The sequence below is a fragment of the Epinephelus fuscoguttatus genome, linkage group LG3 (genome assembly GCF_011397635.1).
Source record: "Epinephelus fuscoguttatus linkage group LG3, E.fuscoguttatus.final_Chr_v1".
NCBI classification, from domain to species: Eukaryota; Metazoa; Chordata; class Actinopteri; order Perciformes; family Serranidae; genus Epinephelus; species Epinephelus fuscoguttatus.
Window position 1 is genome coordinate 34,204,200 of NC_064754.1, and position 27,318 is coordinate 34,231,517.

The 27,318-nt window shown below is 39.9% G+C and overlaps 2 protein-coding genes across 2 annotated transcripts in view; both read left to right on the forward strand.

Moving 5' to 3' along the window:
* Positions 1 to 1,012: 1,012 nt before the first annotated feature.
* Positions 1,013 to 11,127, forward strand: psmd12 (proteasome 26S subunit, non-ATPase 12). Its single transcript, XM_049571930.1, has 11 exons — positions 1,013 to 1,228; positions 1,622 to 1,681; positions 2,691 to 2,819; positions 3,810 to 3,917; positions 4,236 to 4,340; positions 4,548 to 4,697; positions 4,891 to 5,025; positions 7,070 to 7,182; positions 7,688 to 7,862; positions 10,453 to 10,530; positions 10,686 to 11,127. The coding sequence occupies exons 1-11, from the start codon at positions 1,121 to 1,123 to the stop codon at positions 10,893 to 10,895; spliced, it is 1,371 nt and encodes a 456-aa protein (XP_049427887.1). The 5' UTR covers positions 1,013 to 1,120; the 3' UTR covers positions 10,896 to 11,127.
* Positions 11,128 to 14,870: 3,743 nt separating this feature from the next.
* The window catches only part of helz (helicase with zinc finger), a 66,325-nt gene continuing 53,877 nt past the window's right edge, over positions 14,871 to 27,318 (forward strand). The window contains exons 1-4 of the mRNA XM_049569105.1: positions 14,871 to 14,958; positions 23,794 to 24,039; positions 24,587 to 24,623; positions 24,959 to 25,083. Coding sequence (XP_049425062.1) covers positions 23,812 to 24,039; positions 24,587 to 24,623; positions 24,959 to 25,083 — 390 coding nt within the window. The 5' untranslated portion in view covers positions 14,871 to 14,958; positions 23,794 to 23,811. The remainder of the gene's footprint in view (positions 14,959 to 23,793; positions 24,040 to 24,586; positions 24,624 to 24,958; positions 25,084 to 27,318) is intronic.

Sequence of the window (27,318 nt, forward strand, 5' to 3'; positions counted from 1 at the left end):
CTCAACTCAATTTAACAAAAACCATCCACTAAATGATAAATGGACATCATCCTCCACCTCTTCATCATAATCAGCTCCATCATCACCAAGATTTAATGGTCGCTGTCATAAGGAGCACTGAATCTTCTCAAATCTGTCAGGATTTTTTGCCTTCTTCTGTATTTTTCTGTATTTGCACATACAACAATTATGTTACAGAGAATAATGTGGCCTCCTTGAAGAATTAAAAAGCACCTCTTGTCATTTTCAGCTAAATATAGACTTATTTAGTTTGACACTGAGTTTAAAAAAACGGATTTTGGGATAGCACCTCCTTCAAATTATAATGACTGCTTTAATAGACGGATTAAAGTTGCTCCTCCGGGAGTGGTGCCATTTGTTATTAAGTCCAGTTGTGACAGCTTACAGATAGCATGAAAGTGGATGTCTAAAAGTGTAAATCCACCCAATCAAACACATTCAAACATTACAGTGTTTTCAACCATTAAAATATTCATAAGTCATCACAAAAGGCAGTCATCACATAGGCTACATGTAGGCCTTTAACGTCATTACTATAGTAACATGAAAAATATCACTATTCTTCTCGTCTATAGTAATATGGTGACTTTGATTCATTTGAATAGAATTCCAAAATTGAATTTTTTAGTTATATTAGTCCCATATTACTAAATAGTTCATAATGTAATATAATATAATATAATATAATATAATATAATATAATATAATATAATATAATGTAATATAATATAATATAATATTTTTCATTCATTCTGTGTTGTACTGCTTTCAAGAAACGACAGTAATCATGTGGTTTTCTGTGGGGTTTTTGTGTACCTACATAGAGAGTTATTTGGTTATGATAATTTGCATAATGTATAAATAGTCTGACCAGCAGACTCACAGCAAAGCAACCTCTAGGTTTTCATAACGCCTGTATGAAATAGTCAGAGGGGTCCTCGCGGGGTCCTTCTGGCGCCCCGGGCAGCTCCTTGCCTCTCTCCTCTGATTGGTCAGCTCTCCACTTCGTTCTCTTTGACAAGCAAAATAGAGCTAGCCTGAGTTTGGTCCGCAAGGAAGGAAAAGCGCTGTACATTATCTTTACCTGAACACTGCAAAGATGTCTGAGGACCGGTCTGAACGCTCAGATGGAAAGATTGTCAAGATGGAGATCGACTACAGTTCAACTGTAGACCAGCGTCTCCCGGAGTGTGAAAAGATGGCTAAAGTAAGTGTGAAAGAGGCCACCGCCGGCTGAGTCATGGTGCGATGATACCACTGTGTTAGCATCCAAGCTAACATCGACTGTGTTAGCACCACCCGATAACTGCTTTTACCAATATCTACAGCGTAAATTACGCATAAATGTGATGTATTTGATAACTTTCACATATTAGAGTTACTCTTTAATTGTCACATACACTCGTGTTTGTTATTAGCCTTGCTAGCGTGCTAGTAGTCTTAGCAGGCTAGTCATTGGTAACACCGTTAGCTAACTTGCTTGCCAAGTAAAGTGACTTTAATTTTGTGTAACGTTACGTTAAGTCCAAAACCAGCAATTTTCATTTGTCGTGAGTGGTAAGTGTTACTAACGCTGAGCTTGCATTTTTTTACGTGGCAGGAAGGTAAGCTGCAGGAGGCCATTGAAAGTTTGTTGTCATTGGAAAAGCAAACCAGAACGGTAAGTTGTTCTCTACACTGTTAATACTACATGTTTATTTCCTTTCATTTCACAGTCTATGGTCCAACATCTGGAAGGCTGAACCTCGAATGTGATTTTCATAAAGACATTGACAATTAATGATATGAGTTGATCTCGGCCCAACCCAAAACACAATGATTTGCTAAAGCTTACCCATATATCATTTTATCAAAATGCCCAATTCAGAGCAGATATTAAACTATGGTTTCTGCAGGAGACTAGAGCTGATCTAAGCACTATAAATGGTCTTAAAGGAGCAGTGTGTAAGATTTAGTGGCATTCAGCAGAGAGGTTGCAGGTTGCAGCCAACTGAATACCCGTCCGCTCACACCTCCCTTTCCAAGCGTGTAGAGAAGGTGGTCTTCAGGCAACGTAACCTAAAATGCCCTCTCTAGAGCCAGTGTTTGGTTTGTCTGTTCTGAGCTACTGTAGAAACATGGCAATGCAACATGGACTGCTTTGCGGAAAAGGACTTGCTCCATATGTAAATTAAAAAAAACGCTCATTTTAAGCTAATGAGAACACAGCAATTCGAAGTCTCTGGTTATTGTACACTAATGAAAACATTATAAATGTTGTATTACATTTCTGTCAATAGAGCCCCCTAATTCCTATTCACTGCTTCTTTATATTAGAAAAACAAGTGCACACAGTCGCCCAGAGCAGCAACAGTTGGCTAGAAAACGTTCTCGCATATCCTAAAAGACATGGGACTCTCAAATTCTTTTTTCCTGTGATGAAAAGTTTACCAAATTAACCAAACTGTCCTAGAAAACAACTTTCCTGGAACCCTGAAGCATGGCATTGAGCAGCAACCTTAAGTAGTTTGAGTTCACTGGATAAATTAACTCGGGCTCTCAACATCAAAAACGAACAGTGAATATTTTACAAAGCGGTTATGTTAATGAAATAAGTAATTCATTTATTTGTTATTTTTGTGTATATTTTAACTATTTGTCTAACTTATCTGCCCTCAACCCCTGCGCAGGCATCAGACATGGTGTCCACCTCCAGAATCCTTGTGGCTGTGGTCCAGATGTGTTATGAAGCCAAGGACTGGGATGCCCTGAATGAAAACATCATGTTGCTCACCAAAAGGAGGAGTCAGCTGAAACAGGTCAGATTTTTTTTCCTTCCTGTCCAAAACCTGTGTTTATAAATCTAACAGTCTGAAAATAAAATTTTTTGTACGCCCTAAAAAAAACCTTGCTAGCCACACCACTGACTAATCAAGTTAGCCAACATCTAACGCTGTTGCTTGTAGTCGAGACATCAATTACATTTATTAATATGTACGCAGTCATATATTTCCCTTGGATTCCTGTTTTGAAATAATCTTTTTAAGTACTTAAGATCTGAAATTAGTCAAGTAACTAAATTTACAGGACTTGTAGCAAAATATATAGACTTAAAGGGGAATGCCACCTACATTACAAATTCAGATATATTATTACCATGACCTAATAAAGTTAAATGCATATTTGTGAACATGAGCTGCTCTCTCAAAGCCAGATTTCAGAGAATAATTCTCAAAACATGTGATGTCAGATGGTATAAAGTTTGGAGCTGCTCTACAGACAAAGTTAAAGTCCCACTGATTGTCACACACCTGAGTGTGTGAAATTTGTTCTCTGCATTTGACCCATCCCCTGAAGGAGTGGTGAGCAGCAGCGGTGCCGCGCTCAGGACAATGAATGGGAATCTGATTTTGTGGTCCCACAGAATGTTTGTTTTCTTATTTTTCCTCCAAATTAGATTTATTCTATTGTCGTGTCCTCAGTTCTGAAACAGAAAATGTTCCCATATACTCAGAACATTCCCATGGGTGCTCTCCATGTCATCTAAAACTTCTCGTCTAATTTAGTGTCTGTGGAGCAGCTCCAGACTTTATACCCCATGACCTCGCAAATTTAGGTTTTAGCACTCGGTTTCTTTGAGTTGGGAGAGCTGTTCATGTTTACTAATATTTTTGGACTGTCTTAGACCATAGGACTAACAAATATAAATTTTGAAAATTGCCAACGTTCCCCTTTTATACTTTGCAACCAGTCAATGAGAACTCCAGTGAAGACTAAATCATTTTTTGCTTTGCTCTCTGTCTTATCAGGCTGTTGCCAAGATGGTGCAAGAATGTTACAAATATGTGGATACTGTGACTGATCTGACCATCAAGCTGAGACTCATCGACACACTTCGGACCGTGACTGCTGGCAAGGTCTGGAATGTGTTTATGTGTGTTAATACAGAGCTGATGGGGGAGCTTGAAAGTCACAGGTGTGTTATGTTGGAGGTATTCAGAAATTTGTGTAGCCTTACGCATGCCAATCTAATGGTATTGGAAAAATGATGGCATTTAGTTTTAAGCAGTTTTTGAGGGTTTGATTTAAATGGAAAATTCTTTTCCTTTGAGGATTAGATGTAAATGTGTTCAAGTATATAAAGAGAATGTTTTGGTGAAAATTGGTAGGACCATTCCACTCCAGACATAAGCCCACTCCCCCTTACTAATGCACTTAACATGTCTTCCTCACAGATCTATGTAGAGATTGAGCGTGCCAGGCTGACGAAGACCTTGGCCAACATCAAGGAACAGAGCGGAGAGGTCAAAGAGGCAGCCTCCATTCTTCAGGAGCTGCAGGTAAGAGACTGATTTACTATGAAGGAAAATCTGTACAGTTGTGGGAAAAAATGGGGACACATCTGCATTTTAAGGGGTTTGTAAGAATTTGATGGTTGGGGATCATTTTTGTCAAAACATTGTTATAGGGGAGAAATACACAGATGAAGATGTTTTATGGCCTGCTGTTAGGAACGTGTTCAGAATATATATTTTTCTCTGGCTCAGGTGGAGACTTATGGGTCCATGGAGAAAAAGGAGAAGGTGGAGTTTATCTTGGAACAGATGAGGCTTTGCATCGCTGTCAAGGATTACATCCGCACTCAGATCATCAGCAAGAAGATCAACACCAAATTCTTCCAAGAGGAAGGCACTGAGGTACGAGGAGGCAGCCAAGAATTGAGAGTTAACAAAATACTGCAATGTGTTGTTGGCTTGACAATGAAAAATATTTGCCGACTGGCCTGTGTGTTCACTTTGGAAGCTGTTGCTTCCTTTTTGGTGGATCTGGACTGAGCAGGTTGGTGTAACTGAACACTAACTTCTTCCTTTTGCCTAACGAACAACTCAGGAGTCGAAGCTGAAGTACTACAACCTGATGATTCAGGTAGACCAGCACGAGGGCTCCTACCTGTCTATCTGCAAACACTACCGGGCCATCTATGACACCCCCTGCATCTTGGAGGACAGCAGCAAGTGGCAACAGGTATGTGGGGCCTCTCTCAATGAAAAAGTGTGATTGTTTACTGGTTTTCCAATTCGTTGCTCAAATTCCCTTTAAAAAAAAAAAAAAAAAAAAAAAAGGTTATGATTTAATAGAATGCAGCAACAGCAGGAATTTTGCTGTCCTACTTTTCGGTCTGTTTTCTTGCCTTAGTGCTAAAGCACAGCACCATGGTTGCAGAGGTAAAAATATGTTTACATTACATGTAAACAATGTTGGTACATTACTGTACCAACGCTGACTTAATGAGCATAAACACAGTTCGTTAGTGGGGAGAGGTTCACCTTTAGCATTGGTACTGAAATCTAGAATTTTGCATAAACACGGCTCATGATGGGATTTTTCATCTGAACATTACATTGATCACACACCTATGATCTGAACATTCTTCTGATCAATGCACTCTTCAATGCACAGTAATGATTACAGCATAATTTACAGTAATAACAACAAAAACTACACTCAAAATAATTTTTGTAATTCCAACATATTCGGTGCAATGTGTTTCAGAGACCAAGAAAAATATGTGCTTCATCTATTTTTGAGGGAGCTGCGCCACATTGCACAAAGCAGGTCAAATTTTCCTGCTAACAAGCGGTGTATGTGAAATATAGATCCAATATGATTATGAGGACAATTTTAATCACAAAAACACAGCCATAAATCTTTGATTCATGTCATTGATAATTGGACTTTCAACAGCACTAACTCTGTCTGTAGTAGAGCAGTGGTTCTCAAATGGTGTGCCAGTGTGCCGTGATGTCAGTCCAGGTGTGCCGTGGGGTTTTGTGATAACCATATATTATTATGGCAATATTCAACTAGGCCTATAGAAAAAGTTATGGATGAATTTTTAGTTGACTGTATCAGATTTTATACGCACCCATCTCCTAAAAAAGAGGCAAACTCTAGCTAAAAATGTAATTTCATTCAATTAAATTTAAAAAACCTTCACAGGGAACCTATTTGTCACTGTTCGCACATGGGCATTTTAAGTGTGTGACGCATGAAAAGCCCTGATTGGCAGCCAGTGTGAGGGATAACATTGAAAAGGAGAAAGCCGTGAGATGGACAATGGATCGCTTTATTGTACCGAGCAACCAAAAGAAAGAAGAAAAAAAACCAGCTTCCTGTCTTATTTTTTCTTATTTTCATTGCCTTATGTGGTGATAAGAGATGTAACACACGTTATAGAAGCTTTTGTGCACAGATATAAATACAAGTGCACCTTGGGCACAATATGTTTGAATACCACTGGGCTACACCAATTAAGAAGGAAATATTAACATTAAACATAATTGAAATAGACCCGGGAAAAACCCCCATTTAACTACATAATCTGCCCACTTACTCAGGGCAGAAGCACAAATATAAAGGAAAGATGACCAAATTAACAAAATTTGCAAGTCTGCAAAATCAGGCAGGCAACATGCTGCGCTTCTGAAACACTCCCAGTGTGGTATGAAGCCCAGCAGCAGAAGGAACAAAAGTGGGTCACTGCCGTGGCAGCTGGAGCATGGCACAGCCGCTCCCTGACAGTTAAGATGGCAGTAAAGATGACAAAAACATCTGACTTACTCATCTCGTAACATGTCTGACTTTAGAGGATCATAACATATTGGGTATGGAATTAATTTGCAGATCATCCAGTTCCAAATGAGCCCAAACTTTTTGACAGATGTCAGTTTTTGGGCTACAACAAAGGCCAAAACGTGGCCTGCAACACAGTGAAGAGGATTGTGGAGTCAGCAGTCAATAACAGATTGAAAGAGTCAATGAAACAGGTTTTTCAACAGTTGTCACCATGAGAGGTCCTTGAGCATACCGTCATACATGTGCACACACAATCTGTGGAGGGACAGATACACACACTCATACGAACACGCACACACTCAGCCAAACTTATGATCCCCACCAAGCTTAGACTTTGTGGAGGAAACAACACTATATATCTGTTCTATAACTTTGCTGTGCTTGTTGCCTTTTGAGTATTGCAATAAAAGCCATGACTATGTTTGTATTTCAGGCCCTGAAGAGCGTGGTGCTGTATGTGATTCTTGCCCCATACGACAACGAGCAGTCAGACCTTGTGCACAGAATCAGTGCGGACAAGAAATTGGAAGAAATCCCTAAATACAAGTAAGACATAGTTTGTGCTTCACTGACTGTTGGCTTCACCACGGCAGACTTAATCTGGTGTAGGCTCGATTTCTTCTCATGCAAATAGAGCACTTTTTACATGAAGCATTTTGCTGCTACGAATAGGCGGAGGTGTGATACCAAGAGGAAAACAAACGAAATGTTTAAAAAGTAAACGCCATCTGAATCAACTGTACAACATAACACTTTAAGTCTGCGTCTGCAGATGTTCAAATGCGGCCAGGAAATGATTTTCACACATACATATACAGAGCGCAAAGCGAGACAACCTCGCCTAACTTTTGTGTGAGTCTGTGTTCGGTCTCCTGTACAACACCTCTGTGCCTTTTGAGCATCGTTTTTTAATGTTTTTCTCCCATGGGAATGCAAGGTGGCAGAGGCTGTTGTGTGTGTGTGTTTCCCACTCAGGGGGAATGATCATAGCAACTTTACAGAAAGGCGTGAACACAGGGGAGTTTTCACTATATTCTTCCTACGTTCCCAGGGACCTACTGAAACAATTCACCACTATGGAGCTGATGCGCTGGGCCTCCCTGGTGGAGGATTATGGGAAGGAGCTGAGAGAGGGCTCACCTGACAGCCCTGCCACAGATGTCTTCTCTTACTCAGAAGAGGGGGAGAAACGATGGAAGGACCTGAAGAACAGAGTGGTGGAGCATGTAAGTCCAGCATGTGTAGGCTCTTCTCATTTGGAACTGATGCATATGTATTTGGGTAAGTTTACAATTTGTTGACGGTTGAGAGCAGGTGGACATCTAATCCAAAACTTTTTTAGGGCATTTAAACTGCCTTTTAGCTTTCCCAAACTAGGTTGGCACATTTGAACCACCATTAACAATAAAACATCATCTTATCTTGACAAACATTGGCCATGGAAGTTGCACTAGATGCTGTGAATCATTAATTTTTTTTTAAATTGGTAGGGCAAAAATTTTGGGAATGTTGCAAATTAGAGTGATGACTAATTATAGTGAAAAGTGAGGTTGTAAATGTCACATGAAAATCTTGAAACTACATTTACGTTGACTACATTTACATGCACACTAATATTCAGTTCTGTTCTAATGTGCTATTACTCCAAATATGACAATATTCTGAAATTAATACTGGTCCTGTAAACAGCATGTTCCATTTGGATATTCCCAATTAGGCCTTGTTCTGAATGAGGCATTTTCTGATCAAGACATGTGGAATATGCCGTTATTCAGGTTTTACGAGCATTCTTTGGACATGTATACAGCCCATTTAGAATATGCGTCTCAAGTGGGGGTTTTGCTGCAGTTAGCGACATACGGACTCTTGTCATTTCACGGTCAGCTCTATGTGTTGTCATGGAAACACTGTACACAAACCAACTAGCCAACAGTTTGCAAGGCTTGGATATAGATACATGCCCAAAATAAAAGCCCACATTTCTGGTCGGAAGGAGAGACACACCTACTTTTAAACATTATGAAAGACGCAAATATCACAACATCGACCTTTTCCAAAGTTGGTTGAAGGTATAAAAAAGGGAGGCGGTGTTCGCATGGTTAAGCAAGTCCGCCACCGGTGAAAAACTTAGCTATTGTGTTGCAAAGAAGCAAATGGAACAAGCGGCTCCAGCCGTTACACTTTTCCGTATTTTGACATGATAAATGAGATGTTAGGGAAGGATAATCAGAGTAGGCATGGCTGTATGTAAATGGAAGTATTAGTGGAACACTGATTTTCATTAGCCATGTCAACAGCTTAGTAGGCGTATTGTCTTTTTTGGAATAAGGACAAAAAATTGATTTTTTTTTTGTGTGTGTGTGTGTGTGTGTGTATGTAACATAGTCACTGACAGTCAAAGTAGAAATGTCTGATTTAAACCTTTTTTGCTTAAAGGCAGTAAAATTTAAAACATTGCTGCTGCATTTTTGGTATGACCAACATGTCATTTGTAAAAAAAATCATGTATATGCAAAGACAAAATGGTGAATAAGGTTTTCAAGCTCAAAATACTGTTTTAAAACCCAAAAGACTGACTCATCTATAGGGATGGGTATCCTCAAGATTTAATCGATGCTACTAGTCTTATCGATAGATTCGGAACTTTATCGGTACTCTTACCGGTTCTTTTTCATTTCTAAATAACTGCTTTTTAGAAAATATGTAGATTTAAAGAAAGAATAAATTCAGAACAGGATTATTTAATATTTTAAATAGAACTAAATCTTTCTAGAGCAACAACAGTAGTTTTTACAACAGCAGAGTCACTATATAAATAATATTCCTGACGATACTGAATGAAGTTTAGTTTTTATTAGGCACTGTAAGTCAGTCCTCTGTCCTCTGTCCTGCCCCCTCTCTGCTGATGTGATTCACTGTGTGCAGGTAACATTAGTGCTGGTAGAGAAGCACAGAGGCTGTTTGTCTCAGCCAGCAGCTCAGTTTAAAAGACTTTGTCCAATTCTTACTTAAGTGGCAAACTAAGCTAAACAGTTCTACAGTCTACATACAGACCGCTGTCATTTCAGCTTGCTAACAAGTGTGTTAATGAAGTATTGGCTTTTTCCTTGTTAAGAATTAATTTTGCTAACAGTAATGAGCATAGTTGCCGTCAACTTAAGTAATTTTCGAGTTACCTTTACCTTGTTTTTTCCGCTGCCTCTCTACTGTTCACTGACTTTACTCCATGTCGTGGGTGGGTGGGTGTGTGGGTGTGTGGGTGTGTGTGGGTGTGGGTGTGGGTGTGGGTGTGAGTGTGTGTGTGTATATGGAGCAGTTCAGCCTGGGCACAGAGTGCAGGTGAGAGGCTGCAGGATGATAATGAATGAAACCAAAATGTTTACTAGTACTGACAACAGAACCGAGAACGTCGGCGCTTATCAGTACCACGGTCTTTGATAATTTAGCCCCGGGGCTCATTTATTACGGGGTTATGGTACCCATCCCTACTCATCTAGGGGAAATGAATCACATTGGAATAAATGGGGTAAAGTTACGGGAGAGCAGTGGAAGTACAATGCAAAGCAACACAGGAAACACAGTGGATGTTAAGCTGTGTGCAGATTCAGTGGCTAAACCGGCAGACTGTTAGGTGCAGTATTAAAGCAGACTAAAATTACAGTAGTAATGGACGGTTGGATTTTGCTCATTAATATTTTTTTCTGCTATGAGTGTTGATGTGACCTGTAAAGCGCCCCTGTTCTAACCTGAAATAATTATCATATCAAATTCTGCTGCAGATATGTATATTAATGAAATTCTCCCTTTCCCCCCCAGAACATCAGAATAATGGCCAAATATTACACCAGAATCACAATGAAGAGGATGGCTGGACTCCTCGACCTCTCTATTGACGTAAGCAACAGTTTTACTAATTAGCCATTTTAATTCAGCACAACAAGACCCGCAGTCATTCGTTGCTTTTGGATAGCAGGGAAACTAATTATCAGGATTTTGTCTTGCTGAAGAAAATCCTGACATGGTGTCTATCTGCTCAAAAATCTCACCAGGAATCAGAGGAGTTCCTCTCCAGCCTAGTTGTAAACAAGACCATCTACGCCAAGGTCGACCGGCTGGCCGGAATCATCAACTTCCAGAGGCCAAAAGACCCCAACGACCTGCTCAACGACTGGTCGCACAAACTCAACTCTCTCATGTCTCTGGTCAACAAAACCACACATCTCATCGCCAAGGAGGAGATGATCCACAACCTGCAGTGAAACAAGAGCGTAGTGGTTTATTTTATGTTTTGGTTCATATTTGTCTGTTTTTCCTTCTGTTAAAACATGTTTTTGAATATACAGTATATCTGCGGACTGTGAATGCAGCGTTATTACAATGTCATATTATTGGAGATAAATCTGCAGCACATGCACAGCATCCCGACTTTGTTCATTTTTTTTTACTATCCAGTAAAAACCTCAACAATAAACACATGAGCACCTCGCTTCACTGCATCTGTCTGTCACTGACTGGATCTCCAAATATTCTTCCCATTGCCATTTAATGGACCTGGTAAAGAGCTAAAATTGAGAAATATTTAATGTTATGATTCAAGATTTGTCAAATTTATACAAGATATTTTCAAACTGTAATCCAATACGATTTAATCCAAGAATACTGATAATCAGATTTTTATCCTATATGCTGTCACTGATCATGACAAACGTTCCCGTTCTGCTATGTTAGTGTAGTCATTTTCATTTTATGGAAAGTAATCTTTTCGTAGAAGTCTATTTGGGCCACTTCTGTTAAGATCAAACAACAGTATTGGTGAGAAGAAATCCAGCTCAGAACCTGAGGGCTTTAAACTCCCATTGATTGAGTCTGCCCCTGATCCTCCTCCATCCACTTTAGAAATGCCCCTGCTATCAGCATTTCAGGTCATAGGTTAGAATACTGGAGCAACAATTAAAATACTGCAGGTTTGCAGTAACAGGCAAGACGCTACAATTGTGTCTGCAGCTATTCTACATTTTCAAATCAACTGTCTTGTAATCTTGAAGCGATGGATTGTAGCTCAGCCATGGTGTTTAAAGTGTTCAAGTCAACAAGCACCCACTGAAACTGAGCTTTCTTTACAGTGTGCAAGGTAGTAAAATTACAGCATACACTCTGTAGGACACTTTCACTACTACCTGCAGGCAAGATGACAAACTAAAAGAAAGAATCTGAATAAATGTGAATGAGGAAATGCAGATGCTCCCATGTGTAGAATTACTATCATCGTGCATGAAGCTGTTCTGACACCTGTTAGTGGCCCCAACACCTTAGTGTAGGTGTTGGTTTTTCCTTTAATTTGGCACCTGTCTGCACATTTACACTGTACAGCCTTATATGATGTCTAACCTCACACCTGACTAATGCGCTCTCTTCCAGTTCACAACCAGAATGACAGGCTCCATAGCCACACATGCAAGGTCATGCATCACCTGAAATTGTATTTTAATGGATGCATAGCAAGCTTTGATAGAATTACATGATGTGTGACTGTGATGGATAAACCAGGTTGACGCTACAGATTTGTCGCTCACGATGTATTGCTGCTCCTGTGCTTTATTCCCACACCAAACAAATAAGCAACGTTTTGACTTACCAGACTTAACATAATAGTGATTTACTGTGTTTAGCTATATATATTTAGCTTCACTGATGTCTCACCGTCAAAATCTCTTGGAGTTTACCTCCAGTAGAGGTAGCATCTGCAGATGTGGCAGTGGGATGCTACACTACAGTGCCATATACTTAACTCTTACACAGAAGAGGAGGTGATGGATTGACAGGAATGTTGGTGGCACATCTTTGGACAGACCAATTACCATATAATCTGTTCTGTTCTTTTTTTATTGTACTGTGATTGCTGTGCAAAAAATAACAACTTTGTTTTTTTGCACTTAATGGATGCAGTAGATACAGTGTTCCTAGTTTGAGACCAACCTGAATCTTTATAGTATGCCTCTGCACTCTTGTCATCTATGGATCTAACAAATAAAGGGAAAAAGGCTGTAAAAATCATCTTTCAAAACTTTTGAGGACTAAAATACCTCACATACTTTTAGCTAGAAACTTAAAGTGGGTTTTGATCAGCTTTTTTCAGGTTTTGCAAACTTTTTCCATAGCAGACATCTTGGCTGCTCAAACAAAGGTGCAATCAATAACATTACTGATGCCTGTGGCCAGTTCCAGGGCCTGCTATTGTATATGTTACTTCAGGAACACAGCTATCATCAATGTTATTAATTACTCACAGGCTTTTCCTGCTATGACAGGTTGGCACACTGTACGCTCTCTGAAAGTAGACTGATAAACCTAATTATACTGTCCTGATTTGTTCTTTATAATGGTCAGCTGCATGTAGATTTTAGAGCAGGGGTCTTCAGTGTGTTTCAGACCATGGACCCCTTAGCTGACAGAGAGATGGAGCAGGGTCCCCCTAGTACTTATACTGTATAACAGTGCATTGAATATTAAACTGGGCATACAGAGGGCCTAAGGCTGCGATTTAACCTGTATTTGTTTTCAGGTGAGGAAGAAAACTTTACTTCCACAAAGATAAGTTGTTGCAAAAGGCAAAATATGCTAAATTGGTCTAATAGTCTATTATTTTTTTTAAACACCCCCACATGTGAGTAACTTTGAGGACTCACTAAGGATCCCAAACCCCATGTCAAAGACCCAGGTTTTTGAGAAATCTGACTTATATTTTTAACATGTTTTTTTTCCCCACAGTTTTTCCAATTAATGTATAAATTTAACATGCAACTCTAAGCTTCATTGTTTTAGACATGTCTAATCCCTCACATAGTTTACCCTTACATACAAATACCTTACATACTATTGTAATATTCACTCTTGGTGAGTTTAATTATGATAAAACTTTAATTAGTAGCCCGGGCTATTATTTGCTTAGATCACTGAAATCAACAGGCCTATATTTGGGACAGGCCTTTAATTGTTTTCACACAAAACTGTTGCTCAGCAAAGATCAGGAAATATAATCAAATTATTTATTTAAACCAGTATGGAAATTACTTGTGTAAAAATCAGGCTTCAGATAACATATCAAGTATGAATCATTCATTTGATTTTGCTCCGACAGACAGCGCATCAGAAAGAGAGTTATGGCACTTGAGAATTACAACACAACACCACTTTATCTTGTTAAAACAATACTCACAACTTGGATGAATTTTCGTGAAAAACCCTTTTGATTATTTTTGCTCTGAGGACCCTTATGGATGAAAGGAATATGAATAACTTACAGGGTAATCAAGGAGTGGACACATAATTTGAGGTAGCCAACAATCTGCTTTTATACATCCAAAGATCTTCTATTTAAAATGTTAGTAAAAGTGACAGGGTGTTTAATTGAGACTAGGCTTTCAATTAAAGTTTTACAGTAGTCTGATAGACAACAGACTTTACATTGCTGAACATTTATTTCAGCCTTACTGATTGTCCCTCCTCTTTGCTCTGAAATAATTTCTTACTATTTAGTTGGTTATTATTAGAATATTTTGGTACTTTCAGATTAAATTAAATTTATGTCAGTGTCAATGTCAGAATTTGAGTGGCTCTACCAGAAACTCCAGTTGTGCTAAAACACAAACTCCTGCAGCAGATGGCACCCCATATAGTTTAATAAGCCTGATGATGAATGAATAGATGAGAATCCCTCATGACAAAAGATAAGACAGTCAACAATATCATTCCCTTTAGTTGCTCGACATTTTTTGAATCTGACACAAAACAAGGTTTGGCCCCGGGATATATTGTCTGTCTGTCTGTCTGTCACTCTTTTTTTTTTTTTTTTTTTTTAAAGTTCTCACGCCAACATAAGCCAAAGTAGCTTTGGGGCAAATATGTGTTCAGAGCAAAATGTCATATTTGTGTGTTTTTAAATCCCCTTTATACAAATAGAAAAAATATGTATAAATGTAATGTCTTTTAGTGTCACAGTTATACAGAATATGGGCAACTGTAAAATTTCACATTTTAACTTCTAATTTGTCATAAATTTAAATTTTATATGAATGAACAGTAAATAGTAACACTAAGTTATATGCTTGAAAGGAATAAAAGCATTTGAAGACAAACGCTTTTTGACAAGGAAGATCCCTGCCATCAGAGGCCACACACGCACACACACACACACACACACACACACACACACACACACACACACACACACACCAGTCCTCTCAACCTTCAGATCAGTACATCCCACTATGCTTTGCGATGGTCTGACAAGTGGATCCAAGATGGCGTAGAAAGTAAAGCTAGGTAAGTGTTGACTTCCCATTTTCAGCCCTTTCAGTAGTCGTTTTCATCGCAAAGCCACTGACGTGAATCCCCACCATTAAACATTAGGATACTGACGAATGCTTTGAGTTCATGCAAGGATAACAACACGATGTCACAAACATTATATGCGCCTAAACACCGTGGCAAAATTACAGGCCCGAGCCCGTTTTGTTTCGGCGAACCTAGCTAGCTAGCCAGCTAGCTTGCTAGCATTAACAAACCAGCCTGCTATTCTTGTTGTGAGCTCGCCAGTTTGGTGCCAAGAAAGGCCGTGTTTGGGCTAGCAAGCTAACTGCTAGCTACGCATACTCTGGTTAGTGGCAACATTGTTTACCCTTCGCAAACGCAAACGGCAAGTTAACCAACACTGTGGGGACATTTTTCAGGGCTTTGTAACGCTGCCGTCATCGCTCTGACTTGCAACAGTCATGACAAGTTCACCAGACCAACAACAGCGATAACTCTGCCCCCTAAAAGACGAAGCAAATCAATTCCCATCCTTTATATTTAATAGTCTATGCTTTCTAGATATGCGAAGTTACTGCGTTAACTGGACTTTGAGATTTTTGCAAGTTTTACAGCCGTGTTTTCCACACAGTGCTGCTAACGACACTGTCAAGCCAAATAACGTTACATCAGAATGAAAGCAATCGATGTTGTTTTACAACTATCCCCCTGCTATAAAATTAGCTTTGTCCTCCACTGGACTGCAGTCGCAGCTGTAGCTCCTGTAGTAGGATCCCACGACAGGACACTAAAAACAAGGCAGGCGTCCACCCACTGTATCCCGCCAAACTATTTGTTGTTCCCCCTGTGAAGTGGCTGGCTTGCAGGCACTAGCATGAGGCAACAGCTATTCATACTCTTACATATAGGAGTTTAAAACGCAGCAAAGGTTTTAAAATAACCTCTTATAATTAGAGAAGGTGCTGGGTTAACATCAGCCCTATGTTTGGTTTCAGCTTTTTAAATTCACAGTCTGCTAGCCCAAGCAACTTCTAATCCTCATTTTGCATGCCTTACATACTGTACAGCATTTGTCAACTAGATTGTGATGATTATATGTCAGGGCCGGGCAATATAAAGATATTGCATTGATATGTACATATATTGCTAGATATCATCTTAGATTTTGAATGTCATAAGTGTTTCCTGGTTTTAAAGGCTGCGTTACTGTGAAGTGATGTAATTTTCTAGCTGATCTGTTATTTGCCTTTACAAGTCATTATGTCCACATTGCAGTTATTTATCAAAAATCATTGTGAAAATATTTTGTGAAAGCACCAATAGTCTACAATAGTGCTACAATATCAGTATCGAGGTATTTGTTAAAACATAATGGATATTTGATTTTTTTTCCATATCGCCAAGCCTCAATATATGTTGTCCCGTAATGCTGTGAAATAGAAACATTACAGTATGTGTGAGAGTATGCACCCATGTAGGGATGCAGCAGTATACCATGAAACCATATATATTGGTATGAAAATTGACCGTACTTTACACACAGTGTAAAATTGCCTGTCTACAGCATTGGAAAAAAATCTCACCTGTCTTCTCCTCCTCGATTGCCTGTCAGACTTTTTACACTTGCTTCTGTTCAAAAAATAGTTTTAAGTTTTAATTGTTTTACGTCATTCGTTCAACCCAAAAAAAAAAAAATCTGTTTTCATTCCTTTCAGGGTCAATGTAACTGATAATAGTAATAATAATAATTATTATTACTATTAGAATTGAGCAATACTGTGCACTGTGATACCATGAAACTGATATTTTCTGACACTCTTGTCACATCGTAAAAATCTCATACCATTGCATCCCTGCAACTATTGCAATAATGCCATGAGATGACAACCTCTTTATGTGTTGCATATCTGTTAGCTGTGGTTTTGAGTTTCAAGTGCAATCTAAATACACGAACCTGCACATGCACCTGTCTTGTGGAAATGGAGGCTGGACTAGTGTTATTTGTTTAAGATGTTCCAGAGAGGCTGTGTGTATTATTATAGTATGGGTACTGCAACAAGATTTGTCATAATTGGCCAGTTGCCATTATGTGCATATTATACAGCCTGCTCATGAGATACAATATTGTTCCTCATCTGAATGTTTGAGTTTTTAGAGGAAGTGATCTCAGCAGCAGTTCACTTTTTTTTCTTGTGGAAAAGATGAGATTGTGGAGAGAGAGTTGTAATATTTCATCAGCTACTGTACATGAAAACTGTTCACTGCTTAGAGCATGCACTTGTTCATGCTTAGTTTGCACAAACTCTTGTAGTGTCTGTCTGGGGAGATGGAGATGGGTGTGCTGTCTTCAGCAACATTGGATTTTTGGGAAAAAATATTGCATGTGGTGCAAATATTTTTCGTTTGTTGGCATCAGTGTTAATTCTGGGTGGAACAAAAGCAGTTAAAGCCCATGATAAATGCTTTGCATCAACAGTAACTTCAGATTTAGTCTGTGTCATGTGTGCGCCCGACATGTACTGTACATTCGCAAAAGAATTTGACTATAGTCCTAAGAGACAAGAACAGGCTGACTCAGAGGCACTGCCAGTTGGGCTAGAGCAGCTGCTACATGCATAGTTGCCTGTTGCTGGGTATTTAGGAAGTAACTATCTGAAATACTTACTGCAGGGCCAATATGCTCTTTATTGCAAAATTACACTAAAGTGGCAGATGTACTCAGTTTTCTCCCCTCCTCTCGCATAGTCAGCTGTGGCACATGAGATGCCCAGTGAATATTCTTTCATGAAAAGCCCGTTTCCTACCAGGATGAGATATTATCTATTCTTTGATGTTGTCTTTATACTGCTAATGCAGCTTTAACATACAGTAGTTGTCCCATTTTCAAGGACTAGCTGTCACAAATACACCAAATTTACTGGGCCACAGGCCACAGATTCCCAGTTCCCTTTGAGCCAGTCATAATCAAAAGCTGAATTCCAGGCTGTGGTGAGGGCCAGGATGGAAATTCAGCATCAGCTAATTGTTGTGGAATTTTAATTAGCGACCAAAAGTTTGTTTTGCCAGCCATCTTTGCACATAATAACTATAATGGGGCTTTTGGGGCAGCATTTTTGTGATAAAAGTCTTTTTTTTTCTGCCAGCCTGAGATAAACTGCAGTGTCAATGGTAAAACCAGTTAAGTGGAAATAGGACCAAAAGTTACTAGGCTATTGGCCAAGGTTGAGCATGTGTTGCCCTGGTGTACCCCAGCAGGTCATGGTGTACCATCCCTATCCAGATCTGTGCAGGCTGGTGTGGAGGAGGGCACGCTGCTCCTTGTAATCTCAGAGTGAGGTTTAGATTCTCATGCTGTAGCCCTGCTGTTTTTTTGTTGCTTGGCTAGGCATTAAAGAAATGTTGCAGGGGCCACAGAGACTCAAGCATTGTGCAGTATACTGCTATTGTACTTATCTTGATCAGCTATAGGTTAACACATTTCAAACTCTGTTTCAGAAAAGGGAAAACACACCTTTTCAGACTTCTTGGTTAACAAATGGTTGCTTTATGATCCTTCTTTCAATAAAGGTTTAACACATGTCAGACACCTATTTGGTTTTCCTGTATAAGGGTGAATACTGTTTTCTGCATTAACTATTGAACTAGACATTATAAAGTGCAGTGCTTAGTTGGCTGGATTTCTCTGTGCACCTATTAAGTATTGTTTCGGGACTCGACCAGATTCAGATGCTATTTATTTAACACTTTGGGGCATGCTTTGCTTTGTGTTGCATGTGATTTGATTGCTTTGGTACAGTTAATTAGAATCTTAAATATAAACTTCAGAGGCATTTGTGGTCTTTTCATGACATTGAAGTAAGTGTGGTGATTGGATGCTGATTCTTAGACTTATTGCAACTCTGGGCTTCCCTCAGAGTTTCAGTGGGGGTTTGTCTCTGTTGACTATGTGTTGGGGGAAAGCTGCAAAAGTATTTTGCTTTGTTAAAAATCAGAGACAATCGCTTTGGTTTCAAGGAATTAAATTTAATCTAATCTCTAATGTGCAGAAAAGTAGCTGGATGTTGTATCCTGCCACCACCTCCCACAACCACACACAGCCTCCTCCTCCACACACAACCAAAGACTATTTCTTCTTACACTTGAATATGGTTGTATGTTTCAATGTAAACTATTTAGTGACCCACACAGTCACTAAAACATAGATTTTCAAAATATGTTGTGATTAGCCACCTGCTAAACTGAGAATGGGTCTGATGTCTTAAGCCAAGCCTTAGCAAGTCCCTATCCTCTGTTTTTTGACAATAGTTGACTGTAAATGTCATTATATGAACATTTACAGGGTTAAAAGACTGTATGAAAACCTTTGCTAAAAATATACAGCAGGCCTATATCTCAGCATTTCATTCATTTCTGTGACGAAAACAACATAAAATAGTTATTTTTTAAGTTTAGATACTATTTAAGATATTCATTTAAAAAAAAAAAATCACAGAATAAGAGTACAGTGAAGAGCTGAACACAGGCTATATTGACAGAGCCTTCGCTTTCTGCTAAACAGCCTTGTTCTGCCTCAGAAAAGTATGCAATTACAAACCAAAAAGCTCATAGAACAATTGCCAAGTGTCAGGGAGGAGAAACAGTGGTTATTAAAAATAAAGAATATGCATAATACAGACAAATAAATGCATAAAAAGTTCCTAACATATTAGGAAAACTCATCTCTTGTGTCATATTTAAAGGAAATAATCTGCTCAGTATTCATCCAAATTGCTCTGTTTACACAAACTTCTTGCAGTTATTGCATTCCCTGTCTGGGTTAATTGTACAGTTTATCAGTTTTTCTGTATTGTTATTGTTATTCACTGAATATCATGTGAAATGTCCATAAAATATGTCACTTAGTCAGGGGTCATCAGTTTACTCAAAAATAGAAAAGGGATCCATCAAGGCAAAAGGTTTGGAACCACAGCTCTAAACTATAGAGGCTTTGTGCAGCCTGAAGTATATTTTCTGATCAACAGTCCAAGGTCTAGATTTACTCTATTAGCATGTATTCACATCGGTACGTAGTTGGTGTTGACTGCGCTGTGGCTTTGAAGTATCAAAACACAACCATTTCCTTCTGCTTACTGTCCAGCATATCGTACTGTCTCAATAAAGGCTTCACATTCTGCATTATCAATTATGATAATGTTCTTAGTCTAAGCAGTCAGATGACGCCAGACAGTTGACTCCACTGTTGTTGGCTTTGGAGCTTGACATGATAAAAAAAATTATGTCTCCCATAATGCTTTAGGCTTCTCATGTGATCACTGCCTTCCCAGCTAGTTGCAAATGTATTTGAATGTACACTGTGTGAGCAGAAGCCTAGAATATGAGGTACGTAAGAGCAGCTCTTAGGAGCCTCATCCTCACTTCCTGTTGAATTACGACACAGATCAGCCACATGAGGACATGACTCTTGGTGAGCAGACATCCATATAGCATGCTACACACAATGTCTTAAGGGCAGAAATAAGGGCTGTTTCTCAGAGCTGAAGATGATGTCTTCAGATTGTTGTTTGGTCCCACCAACAGTCTCATACCCCAAGATAATTCATTTAAAATGATATATGATATATAAATGCAGCAATTGGTCATATTTTGTTGGGATAATCAAATGTTCTTATGCCTTAAGTTTTTGCAGTGCATACTTTATGTAAAATATAGTGCTGCTTGGTTTAGATACAGAACCATTAATAGCAAAATATTGGATATTGTGATTATTTTCCTTTCCTTTTCAAATTAAGATGTTAGTCAGCAGCCGATCATGTTGATAGTCACTGTCTGTATGGCAGAGTTTGCTTATCGTGTTCCTAAATAGACTTTAGGGACTCAGAAGAAGTATTAACAAATTACATTTGACGCAGATCTGACTTGGTTCCGGCTGACTCATGCAGTGACTTTGGTTTTAATGTCTTGGAGAAAACTTTGCACTGAATTGACTGGTAGCATTTTGGATGGAAAAATGGTTTATGTGTGGTTAGAAAACTTTAAGATACCAAAATCATTCATCATGTACTAAATTTAACACAGAATATTCAGTTTTGACTCGCATTGCATGTAGAATTTAAAGCTCCCAGCAGAAAAGTTGTGCATTTATTCTGGCTCACTGTTCTGGAAAAAAGATATGATGGTAGACTAGGGGAACAAACTTGTCTTGCCTTTAAGCTGGCAGCTGAGGTACTAACAGCACCGAATTGAGGTCTGTTCGAAAGGGCCAGCCAGCAGGACAGGACGGGTGTGATGTTTTGTCGACTTGTTATGTGTGCAAACTGCTGCCAGGAGATTTAAAAAGCAGCTATCAGCAGTTAGCAGCTACCTCAAAGAACAAGAACTGCAACCAAAAATGTTGGCTAATTGAAAAAGCATTCAGTGCATTTGCATACATGCAGTAGTTGAGCTAAGCCCATAGCTCGGCTGATCAGTCAAGTCGGACTTCTTGTCTTGTCTGAGTGTACATGCAGAAGAGAAAATAGAATTTCTGACCAAGCATGTCTGACTGCGCCTCGATAGGTGGCGCTGTGTCCTTTTTAAAATAGCGCGTATTGAACTACTTCCGGTTCACTGAAGAGGAACCTAACGAGGAATGAAGATGGCGGAGATGGATGTTGCTGTGGCTCTGTATGTTTTGTACATGCTTTGTGTGTTAATTATATTACAAATGCGGTCTACCATGACTCTTTTGGTTGCCGTGTTGTCTAAAGGAAGACGCCGCCGCCGTATGATCCAGATGACTGCACTGCTATACTGAACTGCTGCTACGTCATCTCCTTCTTCTTCCGGATGAAAGCCCACGAAAGAAAAAGTGGTGCATGCGCAGAACGCCGAGTCCGACTCCAGTTGGACTAAGTGGATACATGCAGCAATAGTTCGATTTTCAATCGAATTATCTAGGTGTGTTAGTCGAGCTAAGGATAGTCCAATTTCAGTCGGACTAAGCTGTTCACATACATTTAAAAGTCCAGTTTCAGTTGGACTAAGCCGATGATTCGCTTTTCTCAAGCTGCATGTAAACGTATCGATTGAGGTTCGAGAGCACCTTTCCCTCGAGCAGAGGGCAAGATTAGCTGCCGTGTAACAGGGTCGGCAAATAATTTTTATTGCCATGTTATTCAATTATTGTTGTGTTAAAAACGCTGCTGACACATATGGTGTATGGTACACTAGAGGCTATAGCTGTTGTGTTACCCGTCATGCCCTTTGCACCTCTTTCTGGAACACTGGCATGCTATCTTAAATCATACTCTAAGGCAGCATTATGCTTGCGTTGTTTGGCTCTGTATAAAAAAGCAAAGCCATCATAATAACAGTCTCTGTTGTGGCCCTATTGCTGGATCTTTGTGTTAAAACGGCTTAAGTAATATCTTGACTTTGTAACAATGCATAGATGTCTTGCTCTATCGTGGCCCTGACATACTCCGAATAAGATTTACTTTTGTCCATCTGTGAAGTTTGGATTATTTTCTGGAGTTGATGAATGGGCTTTGCCTGTCAGCTTGACAATTTTGTGATGTGTAAAACTGGGAGAACAAGTGTCAATAAATAATCCACCACTCCCAAGAGAAATAGAGCGGAGCCCTCTCTCTATTGTCTGATCTCCCCTTCTCTCAACATTTCACTCTCTCTCCCCGCTGGGGGAAAATGTGGAAATTATAAGTTATTATAAGTTCATTTCCTGCAAATTCCTCCTTGAAGCATTTATGGAACGTTTTGTACTGAGTGTTCTTGTACTAAGAGACGTGACAAACAATTATCCCCAAGGCATTAAAGTATTACATTCTCTTATACAGTCAGAAGTTTTTAAAATATAAACAGTGTATTTCACAATTAAGTGTCAGTCATATGCAAAAATAATGGCAGAAATTTGGTCTATAGGTGTGAGTTGGAAAGTGAAGCAAGCAAATGGGATGTGTTTCACCAATAGGTGTGTGTGGGAGTACTGTAGGTTTTATTTTCTCGGATTGTATAACCTGATATGCACTTAGAAATAGTCTGTATGATGGTCTGACCTATTTGTATGTCTGCTCTTAGACTGCAGCCTAACACACCGCCAGTGAGCATGCTTACCTGCTCAAAACAAGTTCTTGTATGTAAAAACCTACTTGGCAATAACCTGGCAAAAAAAACCTACTGCCTTGATGTACACTGCCCAGTGCCTTGGAGTTCAAAGAAAATGAGAAAAAGCATAAATGTTCCAGTTTTAGATTAATATATCACGTTAATGTGTCTGTTCCTGAGTTGATCGTTGTGTTATTGCAGTTCTTGTGGAAATAAGAATATTCCTTATAGGCTAGTGTTATGTTTTCTATAGTGCAGAGTCCTCAAATTTTGTGCACAATCCCTGGTGAGAGGAGTGTCAGTCAACTGTTGGGCAGAGTTTGGAAAGCCTCTTTTCATTTTCAGTGAACAGAAAATGTTTTTAGTCTTTAACCAATGGATGCAACTGCAAAATGCTGCTGAACCGGAATAAAAGGACCGATTTTTCAACACAATGCAGCTCTTTATTAAGGTTTTTAACAATTTAATCAAATAGTTTTCATTTCCTTAAACTGTGTTCTGTCAGATAATGCTTAATTTGGCTCTATTATAAATATATATATACGTATTGAAATGCGACACCATCAAAAGTTGTCAAACAGAGCTGTGAAGTTCATGAGTTGTAGAAACCAACAATGTTCCAAGGCATACTATCATTCTTGCTTGTCTGTTACCACAATCATTAAAGGGTTTCTAATTTAGTGCTATACTGCAACTTTATAAACATACACCCATTCCATCTTTCCTCTTGTCTTTTTCTGATTCCAGACGTTTTGTCCCTGAGTCATGGCGGACAGGAGAGCGGAGAAGTCATGTGAAGAAGCCAGCAGATCGTTAGTCAGGCGGGAGTACGAGGCGGCAGTCAGCCACAGCACGGACGCCCTGGTGGTCCTTGCACCCCAAGCCCCATCATCCGGTGCCCTTGTCCCGCCAAGCCCTCCAGCCCTTGTCGCTGCCGCCGGACCCCTCCGCAGCCGTGCCCTGCTCTACCGCATTGCTGCCTTCTTGCAGCTGGTGAGGACAGTGGCTATCTAAGCATTGTTGCTGCCCTAGCAACCATCTAAGATGATACATTATTTCTCTCACTCCCTGTTGCTAAGTGGCCCTCAAAGGAAGGGATACCTTTGTTTGAGAATCTTAAAAAATGATAATTGTGAGACAGAACTCTGAAAGGTCATATCACCAAATAGAATATAATTTTTTCCTGTTCCTGAATTAACACATTATGCTAAAATGACGTCAGCTGCTCACTGTGCTTTTAAATCCACTGTAATCACTTCGTAAATTACCATGAAGAGAATGTTAGAAATGAGAACAATAAACCCTACTTTCGTCCTCCATGCTGCTGTTTTGTTATCTTCCCAGAGCACTAAAATTACACCAGTTACTTAAGCCCTAAGATTATGGAAACTTCTTAAGTCTGTAATGATAGCGTGAGGGACTCCACTGTGAAGCAAAGATAGCCATTCTTGGAGCTTATGTGAAGTTCTGACCCTCGAACACAAAGTAGCCCCATTTGTTATGGTTACACTTCTTTTTTTTTCTCTCCCTCTGTCAACAGAAAAACTATGATGAAGCAGATGAAGACTGTAAACATGGTGAGTAGCAATTCAAATTGGAACCATCTGCTGATATTGTGTACAGTAGTTAGTTTTTTACCTAGTGGCAGACAGTGTGTGTACGTCTGCCAGGGTCAGGGATGAACCAAGTTCTGGCATGCCTTGGTCTCAGTGTAGCTGAGGAAATCTTGAATTTGGGCTCGTTTCTTTCCTTGATTTTTTTTTTTAACTGCCTATTGGGTTGATGTCATAGCTTCATTACTACAGTGTTCTAGAGAAAATAATATATTACATTCATTGAAAGAAACCTAACAGAATATACTGAATGCCATCTCTCCCTACCTATTCCCCATGTATTCTTCATCCTGTCCCAGTCCTGGCAGAAGAGATTGCCAGGGGAGATGGTTCGCTTCAGGCCAGCTTGCGCTCCATGCTGTTGGATGGCAGCCTGCAGGAGGTGGCCAGCATCCTCTCTAAAGCCTTGTATGGAGAGCCAATGGTATGATTAACGGACAATGTATACCATGTATGCATACAGACAGTCAGCATACATATTGACTGTAAATAGACTGTAATAGGCTTAAACATTACGTCTGTTGTGGTCACATTGTTGTTCAAAAACAGAAGGAAAACCTTTGTAGTGCATAAACATGACTGAGGGCACATTCACACCAGGATAGTCCGGGGGACTCCCTTCGATTGGGCGGGGAATGCCAAAAAAAATTTCACACCTTCATTTGGTTCGTTTCACTTTCACACTGCACTTTTTAAAGTGGACCAAACCGCCTTGACAACGCCACGCAGTTACAACAGCTGCTCTTCTTTTTCTTGCGGTATTGCTCGAAACGACCACTGACCAGGAAGAAAAAAAGCATGAGGAAGAAGAAAACCCGGCTCATCGATTGGCAGGGACCGAATATGGAAATCCATCCCCTTCAGTCGCGGACCTTAATGGGCAGCTTCGGTATTTTTCAACCTGGGCTCTATTTCCCCATGTGTATGTGTGCGTATGATTCATGGGTACCACTCGTTCTAAAATTGGTTCAGTATTGAGCCGCGAAACAAGCTAAAACGGTAATGGGGGCAAATGCATCCCGTATAAAAGTGCTTTTTTCGCCACTGACCGGTTCAGATCACCAGTGTTATCTCTGTAAATAGAATATGGTAGTGGCCCTGGGGCAGTGGTGAGTGTGAATGAGTGGAGTCAGCTGTCAGTCAGTGTTGGGGCAGAAAGGCAGAAGGTGTCCCCGCTTGGTAATTTAAGTGAGTGTGTGTGTGAAGTGTGTGTGTTATGCTAGAAGAGTCAGAGGACGGAGTCTTTTACGTGCTACCCCCTGGAGTGTTACCGGAGTTTTTGCAGTGCTCAAATAAACGGGCCTTTTTCCCGAACGCAAGAACAGGATGTCGCGCAACACCCCGTACAGCTTTCATAGGCTGCCTTTGTCGAGATGCTGAAGTTGTGGCTAGTTGTGCTACAAATGGATGCTAACACTCCTGTCCGGACGCTGCGCCTTGCAGACCATCAGGTCTGCAGTGCTCACTTCTCCCAAGATGACTACTGCCAGCCGAAGAAGAGAAGACATCCAATCCGAAACACCTCTTCCCCAAGAAAACGGCTGCCCCACGAGTAGAGAGAGCTACAGACACAGTGGAGCAAAGCTCGTGACATCACACAGCCCAGAGGTAAGGGAAAGGCTAAGTTAGCATGCTATTTACAGAGATAGCACTGGTGATCTGAACCCGTCAGTGGCGAAAAAAGCACTTTTATACGGGACGCATTTGCCCCCATTACCATTTTAGCTCGTTTCGCGGCTCAATACTGAACCAATTTTAGAACGAGTGGTACCCATGAATCATACGCACACATACACATGGGGGAATAGAGCCCAGGTTGAAAAATACCAAAGTTGTCCTTTAATATATTGCTGTCGCGGTTCTTTTTTTTTAACCTTGATGTGATACTGATCCGCTGACCGATTAAATCTACATGCCGCGATCCTCTCGCTAAAAAATTTAAAAACTGTTTCTCCTGGTTCGGGCTGTTGGCATTGTTTTTTTTTTTTGTTTTTTTTTGGTCCAAAATTCCTCCCTTTAGTTCACTTCCTCTCTTTGGTCCCCTGGAGAGTCCGCTTGCATTTCCCACCGTAAGCGAATCGCACCAGGGTTCACTTGCAAGTCAACCAAGACCCCCAGTTTTCAAGCGGACCAGATTGTGCTTGTTTGGGCCACACCAAAGTTCGAATGAGCGTTCACACCCCTCCAAACGAAACTGAACTATCCGTGGATGCGGACCAGGGTTTGTTTAAAGGGGACCAAATATAGCGCCAGTGTGAATGCGTCCTGACTCTCATAGTGAATGATTAAGGTAGTCATGGTGGTTTTGTCAAATAGGCCACACATAGAACAAACATGTAGCCTATAAAAAAGTAATTGGATGAGTCTGAAAACTGTTTCTAAATAGTTTATGTTCCACAGCTGACTGAATTAGTATTGATAAAAAGTTGATGTCCTCCAAGACCTACTTCTGGACTAACAAAGGACCACATGAGCATAAATGTCTGCAATGAAGTGAGCTGTAGTGCTCTGTCTATAAAAGTGTTACTTTGTGTATAGAGAGGGTCACTTTTTCTATGTTTCCACTTTTCCTCCCGTCTGACTTCTCCCTGCCTTTGCTAATCCTAACCACTGTCTTCATACATCAACATGCATTTTGCTGCCAAGGTGCCTCCCCCAG

What these genes read in the sequence shown, in the direction of transcription:
- psmd12 (XM_049571930.1), top strand. Translation starts at nt 1,121, where the DNA reads ATGTCTGAGGACCGGTCTGAACGCTCAGATGGAAAGATTGTCAAGATG. An exon ending in CCATTCTTCAGGAGCTGCAG is followed by an intron (nt 4,341 to 4,547) that starts GTAAGAGACTGA and finishes TCTCTGGCTCAG; the next exon opens with GTGGAGACTTATGGGTCCAT. An exon ending in ACAGCAGCAAGTGGCAACAG is followed by an intron (nt 5,026 to 7,069) that starts GTATGTGGGGCC and finishes TTTGTATTTCAG; the next exon opens with GCCCTGAAGAGCGTGGTGCT.